Here is an 18,887-nt window from a genome sequence, read left to right as displayed (position 1 = left end):
AGGTCTCATGTGGGATCAGTAAGATTTTATTCCATTGCATAAAGATTTTCAGGAAAAATTATTTCACTAGGGTTTCACTGGTGGCCAAATTTAGGACTCAACAAACTTGTATGATCAGGTTAGTGCTCAGCTCAGACTAGTCTAGCCTGCAGGTAAGAAAAGACAGGAGACAGATAAGCTATTCCCCATTCCATACATAACCTAGAGAGGTACCGAAGTACTTTAACTCATGTGTCTTAAGACCATTAAAACTCTACCTGGTAATCAGTTACAGTATGATACTTCCAGAATATGATAAAGAAAACACACACAGAAGTTGAAAATCACTTACTTTGTAAATTATGCATTGCAAATGATCGCCCTTGTAATACTGTCGGAATATACAATCCAATATTGGTTTCCTCTTATAAAAATCTTTCTTAGAAAAAACAACCCAAAACCTCCTTTCACTAGGAAGGTTTTCGGGAGAAATGAAGAAAAAAATTCTGAAAAAGAGATTGCTCTGCTTTCCAACCAATGTTCCATAAAAATCCCTAAAAAACCTGCAACATGCAGTGAGAAAATCCAAGCCTTCTCTCTCTTCTTAGCTGCTTAATGCTCTGTGCTGTGCAGAAGGTATCCACTTACTCTGGCTCATCATTAAAAAGTGCACCTGACTTCAGCACTATGGAAAAAAAAGAAACCACCACCCTCAGTAGCTTGCACGTCTCTCTCAGATAAAGATCTCAGCTTCATGATTAACTTGGGTAGGTTCAAATATTTGCTGAGCCAGGGGTTTCAGGTGGGGGAGGGGACCCAGATTCAAAGTAAAAGTTGTCATCAGCTAACAAGTGGTCAATGCAGGACTAACTTTCTCATTTTAGCTAAGTAAATGAGAAGACCATTGTAAGAGGCCTTAAAATAGTCTCTAGCACTGGCTGCTGCATGCAGTATTGAAGATGAGAGAAGCACCATGAACAGCCAAATACAGGAAGCGGCTAACCGGAAAAAAAAAAAAAAAAAAAAAGAAAAACCAACAACAAAAAAAGAGAGGATAAAAATTATCCTTGAAAAGAGCTGCATCTCTCAGAGCAGCCCTGTGCAAGCAAAAGAGCCTGCTTGCAAGTACAGCATCTCCTCCTACACATTTATGCTGGTTCACAAATACAGGTGCTGCTTCAAGACCCCTAGTCTGATGCTGTGAGGCTTTTTACCTATTTCCTGTAAAGTAAAAATACTACAAAAAACACCTATCTGTATCCATGGTGTTTTCCAGTAGGTAGGATTGTTCATTTGTTGGGAAAGCAACAGTGAAGAGGGAGAGCTTTAGGTCAAATTTATTTTCCTTGCCTTACTGTTTAGTGGAGACCAAACTTGCTAAAGGAACAGAGCAGCAATTGAAAAGCTTGCTCCCCTTTGCCTTCTTTGCCAGATAAACTTCCATGACAAAATAAATTCAAAGTGATAGGAGAAGCAGACACATTCAAATAAAGAGAGAAGGGGATTAATATTTTCCTCCCACTTGTTGCAAACAGTGAGAATTTCTGATAGTTGTGTTGTTTCAGATCTTCTTGTTGCTTGTTATGGCAGCCAAATAGCATAGAAATTTTTGCCTTCCTAATACTTCACCTACCGAAATACTCCTAATGCTGCAAAATGTCACTTGCACCTAATAATGAAATCCCAAATATCTGCAGTATATTTTTGATGTTTTGCAGTAGATTGATCAGCTTCACCTATAACAATCCCTTGCTTCTGTAGTTTTAGCCTTTGCCTAGTTGAACAATTGTCAGTTCTAAATATAATTTAAAGCAGCAGAGTCCAAGTGGAGATGTCAACCTGTATTTCTGAACAAATGCAGCTTCAGACTGTAGCTGATATGCCTCTTTACTGTTAAAATTGTGGAAGGGATTAAGAAAACTTCTTGGTTTATAGGGACACAATACAGAAGCATATTCGGAAGGGAGAAAAGACAACCCAACCCTGGCTCACTGAATTTTTTAATCTTTTTAAAAAGCACAGGTATCCACAGAGAGACAATGAGTTCCTAGTTGTCCTGCAGAAGGGAATCGAGTGTCTTGTCAAAAAAAGATACTGGGATGCACACACTTGTATTTTTAAATATTGCCCTATCTTAACTTTTTATTTAAATTTTGAAACCTTCACTGCTGCACATTTAATCTGCAGCAGATTATTACTTGAAGTTACACTCACAGTGTTCTGCTATCAAGATAACATATTTTTTTCTACATCTAAAGCAGGAAAAGAACTGATCAGATTTGACATGCTTTTATGTGTGTTACACATACTTACATGTAAAACCACACACATGCACGGATCAATCTGTAAAAATTCTAGTAGTTTTTATCAAATACTTCCAATCAGGTATCAAGAAACATAAAGCACAGGCTAGCGTCAAAACTTAAACCAATAGAGCATTCCAAAGTACGGTGGTTAACCAAACATTTTACTTTCCGTTAGATCACGGTTAAAGCCTGATTTTTATTAGCTTAGAAGGGGAGCCCTCTGCTGGGTGAATCAAGGACGCACAATATCCCTCCCTGCCGCGGGGCATTCGCTTTCCCTGGGACACACTGCCTTCTGCGTGCTCCAGTCCACCCTCGGTGGTGCTGGTAGTCCAGCCAAGACTGTGGCACGATGCAGAAAAGTCCTGCCAAAGGACGGCACTCCTACACATTAGTTTATGTCCCCAGGACACTACTGACAGGACTGTGGTCTTAGCCTGACCGCTGCAGCAGTCCAGGGGAGCTCTTGAGTCCAATTCTAAGAGGAACTGGATCAGCCTTTACACTGCTCCAGTCCAGCTGTTTTGCTACCCACCCTTGCTAACATTTTGTGTAGCTAAAAGCAAAGCGTCTGCACCTTGGTGATACTGCCATGACTTTCACCCCATCACCAACAACTGAGCAGTTACGTGTGAGGCAGTTTTACTACCTCACTAATTCTTACCTATGATCCTCTGAATAGTAAAACTCTTCAGGCTTAAAGTTGCAGTATTTCACAGTTTGAGCCATTTATTTACAGTTTTATGTACAAGCCTGAGAAACAACTGGGATGGACAGACCGAACAAAGCATCTCAGCTTGAGTCAGTGCACAGGATATTAGAGGCTTTGATTCGTCCATACAACAAGACAACTCTTTCCTGCCTCTGCAGAGCTCTTCCTCTGCTCTTTAGCAGCAATGCTACCAGCTCCCCACATCCCCTTGCTCTCTCGCCACATGCCGCTTACTCTTTGCCTTCCTAAAACAGACCTTAATCTCATACAAAGCCCCTCCACACTCTGTAACACCCCCCCAACCCCAGAAAGGACCCCAATCTCCCAGAACTCCCCACAAAAAATCACCTCCCAATTCTTCCAACATCCCATCTTTCTCTGTGTGACCTGCCTTCCCAGCTACTAGCGTCAAAATTACCGTGCTGCCCCAAGCATCCACTGGGCCCCACAGACAACCCTGAGATCTGCATCTAGGACAGGCCTCCTCCAGACACGAAAGCCAGGAGCCTGTATGATCCCAGACAATCAACTGAAACCTCCCCGTCTTCTATACCTATAACTATAGCCTAATATAGCCTATTTTCCAATATTTACCTTCACAAGTCTGTATAATCCATGAGACTCTGTGAGACAAGACACTTGATTGCTTTCTGCAGGATAACCAGCACTGTTTGCTAAAATCTGTCACAATTAAGCTACTTTCTTCTAATAGCACTGTTTTGAATAACATATTTAGAGACTTGCACTTTGTTCTTCTTGCACTTTGTTCTTCACTGAAAAATCAGCATTACTCTTTAAATTAAAGCCTGTGCAGCTGTACATCAAGTTGGGGTGTTCAAATGGGATAGGAAATCACCTTGCTTGCCCACCAACACCATCTTCTGGCTCTCCTACTGATAAACTTGAAGAACGAGACATGAATCAGAAAACCGATCTTGTTTTCTCCAGCCTTATTTTTCCTGCTACATTACTTTACCTTTGCCTGCTAAGCAAGTATCTACGATTCTACAACCAGGTATTATAACTTTAGTACTTTAACTTCTGTATAGGTCTAAGCACTATTCTAACTGACAAACTAAAATGCAGAGTTTGTGGATGAACACTGTGACAGAGGAAAAAAACCAATCCAATTGTTCTGTGATAAATCAAGTAATGGTGTAGGGGTAACTTCCTCTTTTTGAATTATGGTGTGCAAAGCATCATTCTAGCTAAAAGATGTCCAACTAAAGATGCCCAATTTAGGATAATAATTTTAAGATACAATAAGATATAAGGTCCAGTTGCTTACTTTCTATTGTTCCCAGGCAAGAAGGATAAATAGTGGGAGATGTAGTAAGAAAGAACCCCCACAGCTGTGCAAAGATCTCCTCGCTATTCAGATCATTATCTCCAATACTACATTTAATATCTCTGTGTACTGCATAAGATATCACTAAAACTTCATGCACAGCTTGTTTTAGACAGAATGTTCTCATCTTAACAGAAAAAAGTATGAAAGGAGGAAGCCATCACTCCAGTCTGTGAAAAAGAGAAGAAACCTGGCAGCACTGGTTTTCCTGTTATCACTTAGTTGTCATGACATTATTTTCAACATGTAAAATTCTTTCTGCTTAAAACCGCTTAACTCGTCCACTTGTAAAATTCTATTAAAAATTGTAATTCTCAAACTAGTTATATGACAAATAAGATATATTTTATTGGAATCTTCTTTTTATTACAATGTTTCTAAGCAATCTTTATGCCAAATCAAGCCACTACAAACAATAATCTTAAAGATGACAATTCTGAAAAACACAGAGTCTTCTACGAGAACTATAAAAACAGACCACTTCAGATGTTCAGGTTAGTGAATGATTTTGGTGTGGAAAACGGACTCATGTCCTAGTTCTTGAACAGAACAGAACACTATATGAAGATCCAACTTTTGAAAATTATTCAAACCCTTTACAGGCTTAACAGCAGAGGCTAGCTAACCGTAGACTACAAAGCCTGAAAATTTTTACCTGAGTTATTTGTCAGCATATTAATAGATGTGCAAATGTTCTACTAAAAAAACATTCTACTAGACAGGATGGACTTTGAAATGCACAGGGAAGGAGTTCTGTTTTTGTAGTAGAACCCATGAAAAATCCAGGGTGGACCCTCAAAATAAATTACTGCCATCTGAAATATTAATTAATGTAGAAGTAATATTATAAACAATCTGATGTTTGATTATAATTATTAATGTAGTGTCACACACCATAAACCTGGTGGATACAATGACATTACTTCAATCACCCTAATCATATTCTCAAGATGACTAGACTCCTTGTCCTCATTAGTAGTTCTAATGTCAACTCCTTTCACTTTTATACTTTCCTCACTTGAAGCAACTCAGAAATGCAACCAAGGGATCTCTTAAGTGCAACTTATAAAATTCGTACTTTAAAACTTAAAAACTGTCGACCCTATGTTTTTAGCCTCCCAGTCAGTGCCTCTAGACACGTTTATTTACACACCCGAAAGCATTTGCAAATGTATAACTATAAAAAATGCTATTAGCATTAGAATATTGGAGGATTTAATATCTATTTTGCTTTTTAAGACTTATAATGTATGACAAAGAAAATAATTCTTTATCAATTAGCAGCTATTTGCTGATTCTTAGTAAAATAGGATAAATAGTCATTTAAAAGTTTGGACTCTCCTAGTTATGAAGCCTTAGGAAGAAAAACACACAGTAGTTCTGGAAATGCCTGCTTAACTATTTTGATAAAATGTAACAAAAACAAATACATGGAAACTAGCTGAAAACAGATGTACACTAAATGTTAGGGAAAATTTCCTAACTACAAGAGCTGGCAAGATTAGAAAAGCCTTTCAACCAAAGCAGTAGGAACAAAAGTTTTAGCTATTTTAACTTAGTCTTCAATAGTTGATGAAGGGGATTATACAATGTGCCTACCTGAAATACAGGAAATGAAGCATTTTTCTGCTGCTGTGCTCTAGCTTTTCAAACCCTAAGCAGCCCTACAAATACTACTGCCGTGAACTTCACTTTGTACTTTGAATAGAGAGGTAGGAAAGCTACAGGCTGTCCAATGTTCTGTTCACCATCACCCTATCCTCTGTTCAGATATCCTTTGTAAATAAGCTGTGAAATGAATTGCTTTCAGCTAACATGTAAAGTTCCTGGCGTTAATAATTTCCTTTGCACACAGTCAGCAACTATGCCTTGCTTTTAACAATATTTGATTCAAACCCAGTGATTTCGCATAAATCAGAGGTGACTAAATCAGATGCTAACTTACAGAATCAATGCAAGTATTATCTTTCTTTCCTGGATGGGCTCTTAATATTTTTTGGATTATTTATATTGATATCAATAAATAAATCTTTTGAGTATCTGGATTGAAATATATATATATATGTAAATAAATGGGGAAATTTACTTTCTTCCAATATCTCTATGGGGTATAGTATTTCTAAGAAAATTTGCCCATAATTAAATTGAATGCTCAATAAAACCTCCAGAATTAACCCCTCCATCACTGTAGGATAGGCATTCTATTGGTTTACAAGTCTTAAAAAATCCACAAATTCCTATTTGCTGCTTATTGAAAGAGAAATGAAAGTCCTAAGGCTGTACAAACTATGGTTATTAAAATTATTTTAATGAAAAAGACCATTTCTTATGGAGCAAATGTTGTATACCACATAAAATAGACAAACAACTTCTGCTTAGTTCTGTATTGCACGCTTTTGCTTTGCATTAATTTTGATTAAAAAAGAAAAAATTATTTACTGTTCTTAAGTTGAATTTCATTATTTAAGCAAACAATGGTATATAACTTAATTAAAAAATATTTTTTACCTGGTACAGGCTGTCTCTCATTCCATTCACTTGTGATTAAAGCTTCGACGATTTTTATGTGGTGTTCCGTATTATCAGAGCTGCAAGAGATGGATCAGGCAGTAAGAATTAGGAGAAATAAAAAAGTTTACTCTAGAGTTATTCAAAAAACATTGAAAAAATTTACTACAATGCCCTCACGCCAGAAATAAGTTGAGAAAATTATTCAATTAAACTTACTTTTGTATATGACTAACCCATATTTGCAGTAGAAAATATGATAAAGATGACCCACATACCTTGTGATCTGGAATCTGAAAAGCAGAGGGCTGAAAATTTCAGACAAAGACCTTGCATTCAAAAGATTTTTGCTGGAGGCTTGACAAACTCTGAGGAAATGTTTGAGCAAATACTGGAGTGTAAGCCAATATTGGGGAGGTATATTTGGAGATCTGATGAGTTTCTTCAGCAACTGAGCATACTCTTCTGAGCTCTGCACTTCTGCGAGCAAATAGATAAAAGGCTCTTGAAATCAGCACAGGAACATTCAAGTAAAATGAAACTATATGAGACTCCTTTAGAAGCGTCGGTTTTACAGAAAAAAAATAATTCTGTCCATTAGCACTGTAAGATTTCTTTCATCTTTTAAAAAAGTAAAATGCTCAGAGTAGAGTGAAGAACAAGTATTTAAAAGTCGAATGGAAATAGATATGCATTTTGGTAAAAACCACAATATGTTCAGAGTGTACTGGTAAAAGTCTGTCTTGTGTTTAGCGTTACACATGATTGGGTAATTCAGAGATGCACTAGATAAGTCTCACAGGTGTTGTTCTAACTTTGAAGGTTACCAGTAACAATATCCTGTCCTGAATATATAACAGAATACTTGGCCCTGAAAGCCAAAAAGCCATACTTGTTTAAAATGACCACTGTAGATGATGAATGCATGTATTTCTCACTTCATAATCTGCAACTCCCAATGTAACACAGCACTCCATGACCTCTAATACATTTACTTTGTCAGCATTGATAAAAAGTTAAAAATTAGCTTTCTGCATACAGATAAGTCCTTGATTTTTTTCCCCCAGTTCTTCTATAGTATTTCTACTTACTAAAACAAAGAGAACTGTGTAATCCCTTGTATTTTCCATTATGTTTACACAAATAAGTAACCAAATAATGCAGAATAATATCTAGTTCTGCTGAAACAGCTTTCATCAAAAATGGTGAAGGTATTCATGTTCTCTGAGATGCTGCCACATTGTGCAGAATCTTCCCTGTTCTGTGAGTGACAGCTGGACTACCAGATATTCAGAATTCTAAAAAAAGCTTTTTTGTTTGACATTTGAAATACTGTGATAATCATACCTTGAGCTACAGAAATCATGTCACTGTGAACAGCAGCTGGAATGATGGGATTTGGCAGGTCCTGGATATACCTCTTGAGAGCATCTGATAAAGTATGCACATCAAATGTCTCTAAATCTAATGAAGAGGCATCTAAAGGGAAAGAGCAACATACTTTTTAGACTTTAGAAAATGTAAAAAATATACAAAGTTCATCATATTAGGGCTTCATAACAAGCCAAAATTGCTAACTTACATCTGGTTTATGGGGAACAACTCATAAGAAAGAATGAAAGACATTAAGAAATATCTTTGAGACTAACAACATACAGTGTTCAACACCATGTCCAGGCCTTTGGCATATGATGAACCAAATGGCTTCTGCAGCTGTTTGTGGCCTTCTGTCACATACAGTTCAGGGCTGAACTCAGAGTAACAGTAATGACTTGCTGCATATTGGAAAGGTAATGGAACACCAGAATATTTTTAACAGGTCTCTGTTTTATGCGTAAATATTTTGTGTAAGAAGTAAGTATTAATCAAAGGTTTGGTCAAATGCCACTTCTCTACTGGTAGCTACTTCTATTATGACTGAAAGTTTGAATAACAACTTGGGGCTCCAAGTCTGTAAATATTTATGCGAGTAAGTCGAAACAAATATACATGTGCAGAACTTGTGCAGCTGTTAGGATTTATCTTGTAGAACCTGATACCCTTCCAGGATAGTTATGACTCGGGATAAAGTTTGGAAGTATCACATAAAGGAATATCATCAGCAAAAATAAAAATAGGAAAATATAGAAATCCTTACTTAGTAGGAGCCAGATTAGGTAGGGTTCATCGTGAAACATGAAACTCTGGTACAGTAAAGTCCTCAGTGTTTACAAAAAGATTCATATTTGGTACAAGAATTTAGAGGCATTAATGCTGATCAACATTCTATGCTAGCCAGGTCCTCTGTAAAATAAGTCCTGAATCCATTTGGCCAGTTTAAACAAAAGTAAACAGGGAGGCAGAGGAAATCAGATATGTGGTGCATCTACAAGTACTGTGAAATAAGGCAGCCAAGAGGGGGTAGTGAGAAACTTAGAGCTACTCCACCTCCTTTCTGTTTTCCCCAAAGAAAAGCTTGCAGTATGAGCTCAAATCTTATCAGAGACTAAAGAAATTACACACAGACTAAAGAAATTACATGAGAAAAGAGACATCATGAATGTCTCAGATGATAAAAAACTTACAGTGTGGGAATGAATTCTACAAGAGCAATTATGTGTCAGAGAATCCAACTAAAAATTCTTCAGAAATAGTTTTTATTAGTTTTGTTGCTTACTGAATGTTTTTTTTTTCATAAGACAAGTTAAATCATGCCTCTTCAGTGTTGACCATTTCCTTGAAGTATATCCCAAATTATTATAGTGAGTACATAAGTGAGAATAAACTTACTCTGGAACTCTTTAGGTGTAATGATATAAACAGACCTGACCTCTTCCATCTGCCAAGCTGGCCAGATGCAAGTCAACTTTGATTTTAGAGCTAGATAGCACTGTGTTGATGCTAACAGACAGTTAGTCAACTATGGAGAGCATTTTAGCCGTTATCAGAACACCACACTAACGCAAGTTCAAAACTTTGAGACCAAAGATGACTTTGCTCTCTGAATTAGCATTCTGCTGATTCAAAGAGAGCAGGCAGAGGAGATGAGATCTGTCTGTATCCATGTACCTGGATGCCCACTGCACTAGCTTTGTCCTGGAAGATTCTGATTCTTTCTTAAAGAAAAGTCAGAAAGAGACACTGTTACTAAAGGGTGAAGTCCTGTTTTTGTTTCTCAAAGCTAACTACATTTTAAGTAAGAATACATGTAAACCACAAGTTTTTGATCTGAGGAGATAGATGAACCTTTCAAAAAAGTACACCTCAGTTTAGAAACTTAAGAAAGGATGCAGATAAATGAAGAGATACATTCATATTGGTGCCCAGAAAATCTGGATTTATCTGGACTAAAAATACAATTACAAACTAAAAATATGGCTGCTAGTGTGAGGCTGCTAGCACCACAAGCATGTCTCCTCTCCCTGCTTGTACACATACACTTCTTCACTCCTGCCACAATCAGCAGAGGACAGGATGCCCTTTTGTTTTGAAAGAACAGACGACTCATAGTATCATCTCCTATTAATTTTGTTAATGTTTGCAATTATTAAAAATGAAGAGACTAATTCACAGTTTAAGCTTGCTTTCTTTGTCCCTTCGGCAACAAGGCATGTAGCCAGTTTCACTTCCCACCCCTTGTATTTTTGTGCTCCTTTAACCAAGTGAAAGTTCACACCACACATTGCACCGCAGCTCGCCAAGATGTAGTCAAGCACTCTCCTACAATAGCTACTGATCTCTCATACTGCAACAGAGTGCTGCCAAGCCAGTATATTCTGTCCTGAAGCAGTGTTAAAGAGAAACAAAAAGAAAAGGAAATATATTTCAGGAAACTTGAATGGGTAAGTGGTGTTATTGGTGTAGTTGTGTTTTACTGTCTAAAACCTGAGAACTCAGCCTACAATATTAATCAAATGGTCTCTGCCACTCTGTAGCAGGGTAGGTAATGTGCTGCTGTTGCCACCCCACCAACTGGACCGAAAACTGCACACATAGAACTGTATGTAAACAAATGGTTGTTTGTTTACAAAATAATAACCTGCAGCCTTACAGGAACAATGAATCATTATCTTGACTCTGACCAAAACATCTTTTTTTTCTCTGTACAGCTAGATTATCTGTCTTTGAACAAGCAAGAGGACAAGCAGAGATTAAAATTATTATTCTTGGAAAAAACCCACACAATGGAGCCATGAAGAAAGAATCTATAAAAGTGATAAAACCTTTCATATTAACTGTAAAAGAAAAATTTTAATTATATATATGTCTTCTTAATACTATACTATTGAGGACCAGAACATATGAGTGAAGGAGCAAAGAAAAAAGGAGTGCTCTGACCACAAAATCTGTCTAGTGCTTTAAGAAGGATAACTGTACTTACCACATTCAAAGATTTGTCTTAAGTCTGCTGAACTGCTTGAGCCTTGTGCTCCATACAAAGTTGAGCACTCCAGACCTTCAAAACAAAATCAGTGGGATGTATTAAGATTTCAGTGACTGTTGCCTTGACACAATATATTTCTCTTTTCTTCAAGAAGTTTAAATTAGCAACATTCTTCCACCGCCATCCACCTATCACAGTAAGAATGTGTCTGCTTTTTAAGGCTATAATACAGTTCCTTTTATGTTCAAACTGCTGTGTCTGCAGAAAAAGCTCACCAAGGAAAATCAGAAATACCAGCAGTCCCATGTATTCTACACAGCTATCCACTGGCCAGCTGTAGAAGGCCAGGACTAAGAAACAGATTCACACTGGTGTGAGAGAAAATATCTGTATATGTCACATAATATGTCTAATAATCCACCTGAATAAAAGACACCAACAAAGTGGTTTTGTGTGAAAGGTACTGTTTAATACTTCCCTATTTCAGTGAAAATAGAGAAGACACAAGGGAAGAGATCATATCCTGGTATGCAGAGTGCTGATGATTTAATACTATCAGTGGTGTTTCCTGAAAGCAGCAGCTACTTATACAAAGGGTTGCTAAATACTGGCCTTTCTCATTGATATTAGCAAGCCCCTACTCATTCAGGAAAGGCTTATGCTCTCTTAAAAGTATGCAGTATGTGAGAACCTATGTGCCCAAGGATAGCAGCCTGATTCTGATGAGAATATTGCTTTTCCTCTTGTTCCCTGGCTTAAGACCCCTGAATGATCAGAACTCACTGAAGCTGCTCCTTACCTCACCAGGACTATGAAGTCAACATCAGAGGAGGTGCCAGGAGCACAGAAATAGGGCAAAAGAGGTAGAACACAGAAAAAGAAAGAGGAAAGCTTCAAAAGGATGGAGAGACATCAACATGGGAAAGTAGGAAAGAAAAAAACCATAAAAATAACACTGGCTGGTTCAACATCAAACCAGTCCTTGTAACTTTTTCATGGTTTATTATTTTCTTTGCCCCCTGCTTTGGGGCAAAGTATTACTTGTTTCCCTGTGTGGCTGTGTATCCAACTCAATGTTACGAAGGTGTTTCCATAACCAAATGGTTAGAGAAAACAAAACAATACCAAGCCCTTCTCCCTTACCTTCTAATAATACTCATATTAGTTGAGTTATTAAATGTCATTTGAGATAAGCTTTGGTTTTGCTCCTACAGTCCAAACAGCCTCTACTGAGCAGAAACCAGTGCAACAGACCTTAAATGAGATTATTTCAGGTGTTAAGCAATATGATGCATTATCAGCTCTAGAAAGGGGAGATGCCACCTCTGGATCCAATTCTGCAGTCTTGGTTCACAGGAGCAACAAAAAACCTTGGTAGCTGTTCTTCTGCCTACCTTTCTTTTCAATGGTCTCTACTAACTTGACAAGAATCTGTGGAGCAACATCAGGAGGTGCAAACTGCTCTGTAAGATCTGGAAGTGAAAAAGCTGTAAAAGAAAAAGAAGAAAAATAAGCCAAGCTACAGGTGAATGCAATTACTGTTTATGAAAATCATGACATGCAATGCAAACAGTTAATTTAGTAACATAACAAACATGCCACATATCAAGGCCACAAGAGAAGACTCCATAAGTAATCAGAAAATAGAATAAAAATGATGACAATTGCATTTTTATAGCATTTTCTTTTAGGGACCTAACTCAGTCCTAGAACCACTTACCGTACTGCCTGGGAAAAGAAAATATAATAAAAGTGTGTAGTCTGTGGTTGTACAGAAATACAATGCAAGGAAAGAAAGAAAAAAATCTTTTGGTCTGAAACATTTATATACACAGTGCACCAAGTATGGGAACTAAACACATCACTGTCCGAGAGCTGCAGATCCTTTGGGTACAACAGATTTACAAAGACCTGAAACAGCAGTAGAAACAAGTATTTCACACTCGTAAAAAGTTCAACAACTTCTTTTTATTTCAATTTTCAGGCATTTTACTATGAACAATGTAGTTTACTTATAGCAAGAATCTCCTTTTCAAGGGCTGGTTAAGAATAAATAGCGGTATAATTGGAAAGGGACATTTTTTAGATTCAAACAAAACTGCATACAGATTTTATACAAAGTCAGTTTTCACACAATCTAGTTTCTTCATGCAGAGAACATCCTCTATAAAGGAATATTCTAGCTTTGTGATGTGAGGGATGGTCTTTCTCTAAATACACAAATTTTGCCAAAAGTATAATTCAAAAGTTTTAGAGTGGTTCTGTTTAACATTTGGAAAGCAAGAACGTTTACATAAAGATATTAAACTACTGCCAGAAACATCTGGCATAGTTTGATGGATTATGATTGATAAACAAAGCTTAATCACTGAGGTAAAAACTGCCAGTTGCCTAAGTGATGGTGATCTCTGTCCAATTAAACTCACCATGGACAAACAGAAAGCAATTCTTAAACACACATACACATTGATGCCTGCATGGATATGTATACATACATATATAGTGCCCCCCACCCATTCTTACAAGACTAAACTGAATGAAGTGATGAGGATAACTAAATAAAAGAAGAAAAAAAAGACAACAGAAAAATGTGAAATTTTTTGACATAGCAAAAAAAGAAAGAAAAATACAACAACTGAGAATGACAAAGCAGACAATTCTGGCTGATAATTCACCCTATTTTGGATTACATAATTCCATAAAAATGCAAACAGTTTTATTGTGGTTTAACCCCAGCCAGCAACTAAGCCCCACACAGCTGCTTGCTTGCTTTCCTCTGGTTGGATGGAGGAGAGAATCAGAGGGGTAAAAGTGAGAAAATTAATGGGTTGATGTTCAGACAGTTTAACAGCAAAAGCAAAGCCACACACACAAGCAAAGCAAAACAAGGAATTAATTCACTGCTTCCCATGGGCTGGCAGGTGTTTAGCCACTTCCGGAAAGCAGGGCTCCATCGTGTATAATGATGACATGGGAAGACAAATGCCATCACTCTGTATATACCTCGCTCCTTCTTCTCCCAGTTTTATTGCTAAGCACAATGCTATATGGTGTGGAATGTTCCTGTAGTCATTTGGGGTCAGCTGGCCTGGCTGTGCCCCCTCCCAGCTCCTTGTGCACCCCCATCCTCCTTGCTGGTGGAGTGAGGTGGGAAGCAGAAAAGGGCTTGTCACTGTATAAGCATCACTTCGCAATAACTAAAACATCCCTCTGCTATCAGCACTGTTTCCAGCATGCCAAACACAGCCCCATGCTAGTTACTGTGAAGAAAATTAACTCTACTGCAGCCAAAACTAACACAAATTTAAAAACTGCATGGAAGGGACAGAAGTTCAGAAGTGTAGAAACATGAGGAGAGATGAAAGACAATATATAAAAATTATTTAGTAAGTAGTAATGAAGTGAAGCGTACTGAGACGCTGAGACATGTCCCTTGCAAAAAGAAGGAAGATGATGGTACCACAATGTTGGAATACTTTTTAGTCCATTCATAAGTGAAGACCTTAGAAAAACATCTGTTAGCCATAACAGTTTAACTTAGGATGCCCAGAAAATAAGCATTCAAGAGTCGCAAAAGAGTTGCCTAAGCAGATCCCTGGCCTGCTGATGCTACCTTTTAATGACTTCTGGAAAATCAGAGCAATTCCTGAGGTCAAAAGAGTTCTAATACCTGACCCACACTATAAAAGGACAAGTAATGTGACTACATGCTAGCTACATTATAAGTCATGGGCAAAATAAAGAAAAACCTGACACTAGACTCATATAAAGCAATAAAAGACAGCACTGTATAAGGATTATCTGCACAGCTTTTTAGAGGATAGGTTCCTTCCTTGGTGACACCTTAGTGAGCTGAAAAATGCAAATGAGTAGACATAATAAACTCTGACTTAATATAACACTGCTTAAAAGCTGAATTCAAAGAAAGAGCATTATATAGGTATAGCTGACCATCGTATCTCCAAGTATAGTTATTAATGCAGAGCAAGCTACTCAGGGAAGGCATGGACTTTTCAATTCTTTCCATCTTTAAGTCACTTTCCACCTGGAACACCTCTATTAGCTTAACATCTGCTTCATCAGACACAAGATGGGTCCAAATGAAAAATGCTGCCCTCCAAGTAGCCTCTGCTCAGGCATAATGAATTACAGACCATCTGATTTGTAATTTTCAGATCAAGTAGTTCCTTTCAATCCCAAACTACAAATCGATCTTATGATGTGGGCAAATTTATTGAAAGAATAAATGGAAGACCAGTCATATCAAAGGGTATGCTATGAGAGTGCAGTTCACGGGAAGAAGCACCTTGCAAGGTGAAGACAAGACAATACAGAAAACACTTTGTCTCCATGGGAAATAAGGAATGGAGTGGTGTAGACCCTACATAGGTTAGCTAAACAGAAAGTGACTTTTCCTGCAACCTACTTGATGCTCCATGCTTTTCATCTAAACTTTAAGCAGAATTCTAGCTTATAAACTAGGTTTGTATCATAATCTATTACTGAATATCTTTGTTGTACAGTGTTCATTGATCAATAATACTCCTAATTAAAGTGAAAGGCTTTTGGAAGCTATGCATTTCCCTTTATATTTATGCAAAATCTGTAATATGTCTACAGAATATGTGTATGCAAAACAAACATCACCTTGCTTAAAAAGACAGATTTCCAATACTTCTCTGTTACCCTAAAATATGCATTTTAGGAGTTCAGAGAATTTCTGGTGTCTCTTCCTCCCTTTATCCTATTCCTTTCCAAAACTGGAAACCTCTATCTTCCAAAGACATTGCCGAACTTTAGATATGATAAGAAACTTAAATGAATGACAATCTATTCCATAAGTAAGTAGTCTGTAAGTTACTTATGTACATGACTGAAAACTTGTGATATTCACCTATTTTTTAATACTATGCACATGTACAAGCTCCACAGCAAAAAGACACAAATAACACACAGACACACAATGACAGGTACAAAACCTGCAGTTACCTTCAGTGGCAGAAAAAAATATCTAAGTCACACAGTCATAATGCTCATCAACATAGAAGAAAAACACTCATTTCATCAGCACGTAGGCACGAACAAATTAAAATCACTTAACCTGCCACCTGTTCTAGGATTTCCTACTCATTGTGGCACCTCCACTATAACTAGTGCACAACATCATACTGACTTTCACTTTAAATTTTCCCACTTCTGCAGAGAATAGAAAATTACGTTCATTTAAAGGTGTAAGGCCTCACAAAACACATGAGTTAGAAAAAAAATAGACTTAACAGTACTCACAGAAGTGAAGTCACTTCATAACATTGACACTGAAGACAGTCCAATTTGGAAACAGTGTATTTCGGTTTCAAAATGCTGAGAGGAAATCTCAGGGGCTAAACTGAATAAAACTACACCAAACTGGGGTGGGGGGAGGGCAGGGGGGCAGGGCCGAGAATTTACCCCTAGAGCTAGAATACAAGTTATGCTTAAAGAAGTTACGATTCTAGCCTGGATGTTCCAGAAGAAAACTCAGCATGCACATTCAGATCTACAAAGGGAAAGGAAAACTTTTCAGACAGGTCACTTTTAGTGAAAGAGAACTGAACAAAAGCTTACATGCAAACTGAATTTAGTACTTGATTCCAAAATAATCTTTTGCTTTGAAGAACACTGAAGGACAGCACAGAGGATTGGAGAACCAAATCCACACCTAAGGATCTGAGGTACTTTGTAGATCCCTTTGCTAAAATCCAGTATTAATTTTTCATTTAAAGCAATAATTTCCCCCCAAATTCCTGTTTTTTTGTTGTTCTTTTTTCTTTTTTAATTCCAAGGTCTCTAAAATATTACAGTTCTGAAAACTATTATATAGTTTTTATGCTTCTTCCCAGGTCTGGTAGTGGGTCTCCAGATAGTAAGGAAGCTTCCAGTGACACTTGGCAAAAGCTGGATTTTCCACTAGCTCTATTTTTACCTCGCCGCAGTGAGAACCAATGAGATGAACAACAAATCAGGGTTCTCTCCAATCTGCAAACTCTTCCTTCTTCTTGATACAGACAGGACTGAATAGCTCTAAGGCAATGGCAATGTGTGGGAGAAGAGAGCATACCTTACGTTCAATGGTTGCCAACACAGCTACAAAATGCAAGATGAAACCAGCATACAGCTGCACCTTTTGGAAGAGTTCTCAGTAAAAAGATATACTTTAGACTTAGTATCTGGCAATGACAAGTGGAAATTTAAAGCTACAATTTGGCTTCAGATGCTTCTGAGCCAAATCTTTCATTACTGCTAGACAAATAATGAAATGGAAAAATATATATAATAAAACCCCTTAAAATGTACAATCCACACCATGAAAAGGAGTTTAATTTCTAAATATTTGAAGGAACTATATACTAACATCACTTGAATTTAGCTTTAAGATCTCCATGAATGTTCTTATTTCTCCAGAAATGGCATTAACGTTTGTGCATGTATATTGCATTTGATGACAACACAGCTCTATATAAAAGTCTACTATTTGAGAGCTCAGGTCTTCAGATGTTTATAACTGACTTATGTGCATGCAGATGTACTCTTTATGCATGCAACTGTATCCACTAACATTGTGAATTATTATGGATTTACACACATACTTGTTTGAAAATCATGCAATAAGTGGAAACATGAATGGTTTGACCAGTACTGAAATTAGATATATTAAATATAAGCATATTAATTAATGCAGAAGAAAAAATGTAAAGGTAAGGATCAAGGTCAAGCAATTGTGACAATAATCCAAAAAGATTAGCCAGTAAACTGTGAAGAAACTATAGCTGATCAATCACCTAAAATACTTTTGCCAATAATACCATCAGTGTAATGCATTACAAGCTGTGGACAGTGGAGGGTTTCCAACAAAGTTCAACACCCATGCTTGCTATGGAAAATTCTGGAAAACATAGGAGCTTATTTGACTGCAATACAGTTACTTCAGCAGTTATGTACTCTCCCAGGTACAGGAAATGGAATTCAAACAGTGTTCCACTAGTATCACCTATTTTCCTTGAAACAGAATCCTAATTTCAATAAGGATCCGTAATGGATGAATTGAAGCACTTGTCAGTTTACAATGCTGAATTCCAGTGAAGATGCCTTGGAAACAAAGGTAGTTTGGCAGTTCTGCATAGTAAGCTCTGAGGCATCACCTTTAAGGCAATAGTATCCTATTGAGCAGTCCCCTGTATTCTCCCATGTGCTGACTGCTAATGACTCCCAGGCCAGAGACAGCAGTGCTTCAGAAGACTGCATTAGTTACACACCAAAAGCCATGCCTGCAGAAACACAAGTGCAGATGTTGGAAGAGTGGAAAGCACCAGGAGGTACCTCCACCCAGGTGAGGGCATGGCCTGAAGCTTCTCATGGCCCTGTGGTAGCAGGTGGTACAGATGCCAAGCCTCAGCCGACACAGCCCCCTCAGCACCTGCTTTAATCTGCTGGGGAAAAAAGGCCACATGAGCCTCACAACACGTCAGAGAGTGAGCAGTCTTACCAACACAAAACTCTTAACTCCTAGTGAGAAGCATTCTGTGGTCTGTTGTATGTTTCTTTATAGTCTTAACAAGTAGCAAGTTCTTGCAAAAAGTTTCAGTAGAACAGTATGAAAGATTAAAAAACCCCAGAACACTAAACCTTATGGAG

At 37.5% G+C, this 18,887-nt stretch overlaps 1 protein-coding gene across 3 annotated transcripts in view; it reads right to left on the bottom strand.

Moving 5' to 3' along the window:
* PIK3R1 (phosphoinositide-3-kinase regulatory subunit 1) overlaps positions 1 to 18,887 on the bottom strand; it is a 57,429-nt gene that overhangs the window by 11,433 nt on the left and 27,109 nt on the right. For 2 of the 3 annotated variants that reach the window (XM_027634465.1, XM_027634466.1), the window contains exons 3-7: positions 12,611 to 12,703; positions 11,214 to 11,288; positions 8,201 to 8,332; positions 7,132 to 7,333; positions 6,854 to 6,933 (exon numbers count right to left, since the gene is read on the bottom strand). In XM_027634465.1, the coding sequence (XP_027490266.1) occupies positions 6,854 to 6,933; positions 7,132 to 7,333; positions 8,201 to 8,332; positions 11,214 to 11,288; positions 12,611 to 12,703 (582 nt within the window). Of the gene's footprint in view, positions 1 to 331; positions 787 to 6,853; positions 6,934 to 7,131; positions 7,334 to 8,200; positions 8,333 to 11,213; positions 11,289 to 12,610; positions 12,704 to 18,887 lie in introns of those variants that run through there. The other variant, XM_027634468.1, reaches the window with a different exon arrangement.

Source organism: Corapipo altera, unplaced genomic scaffold (genome assembly GCF_003945725.1).
Source record: "Corapipo altera isolate COAL_440 unplaced genomic scaffold, ASM394572v1 61411, whole genome shotgun sequence".
NCBI classification, from domain to species: domain Eukaryota; kingdom Metazoa; phylum Chordata; class Aves; order Passeriformes; family Pipridae; genus Corapipo; species Corapipo altera.
Note: the sequence above shows the minus strand (reverse complement) of the source record. Positions and strands in the feature narration are given on the sequence as shown.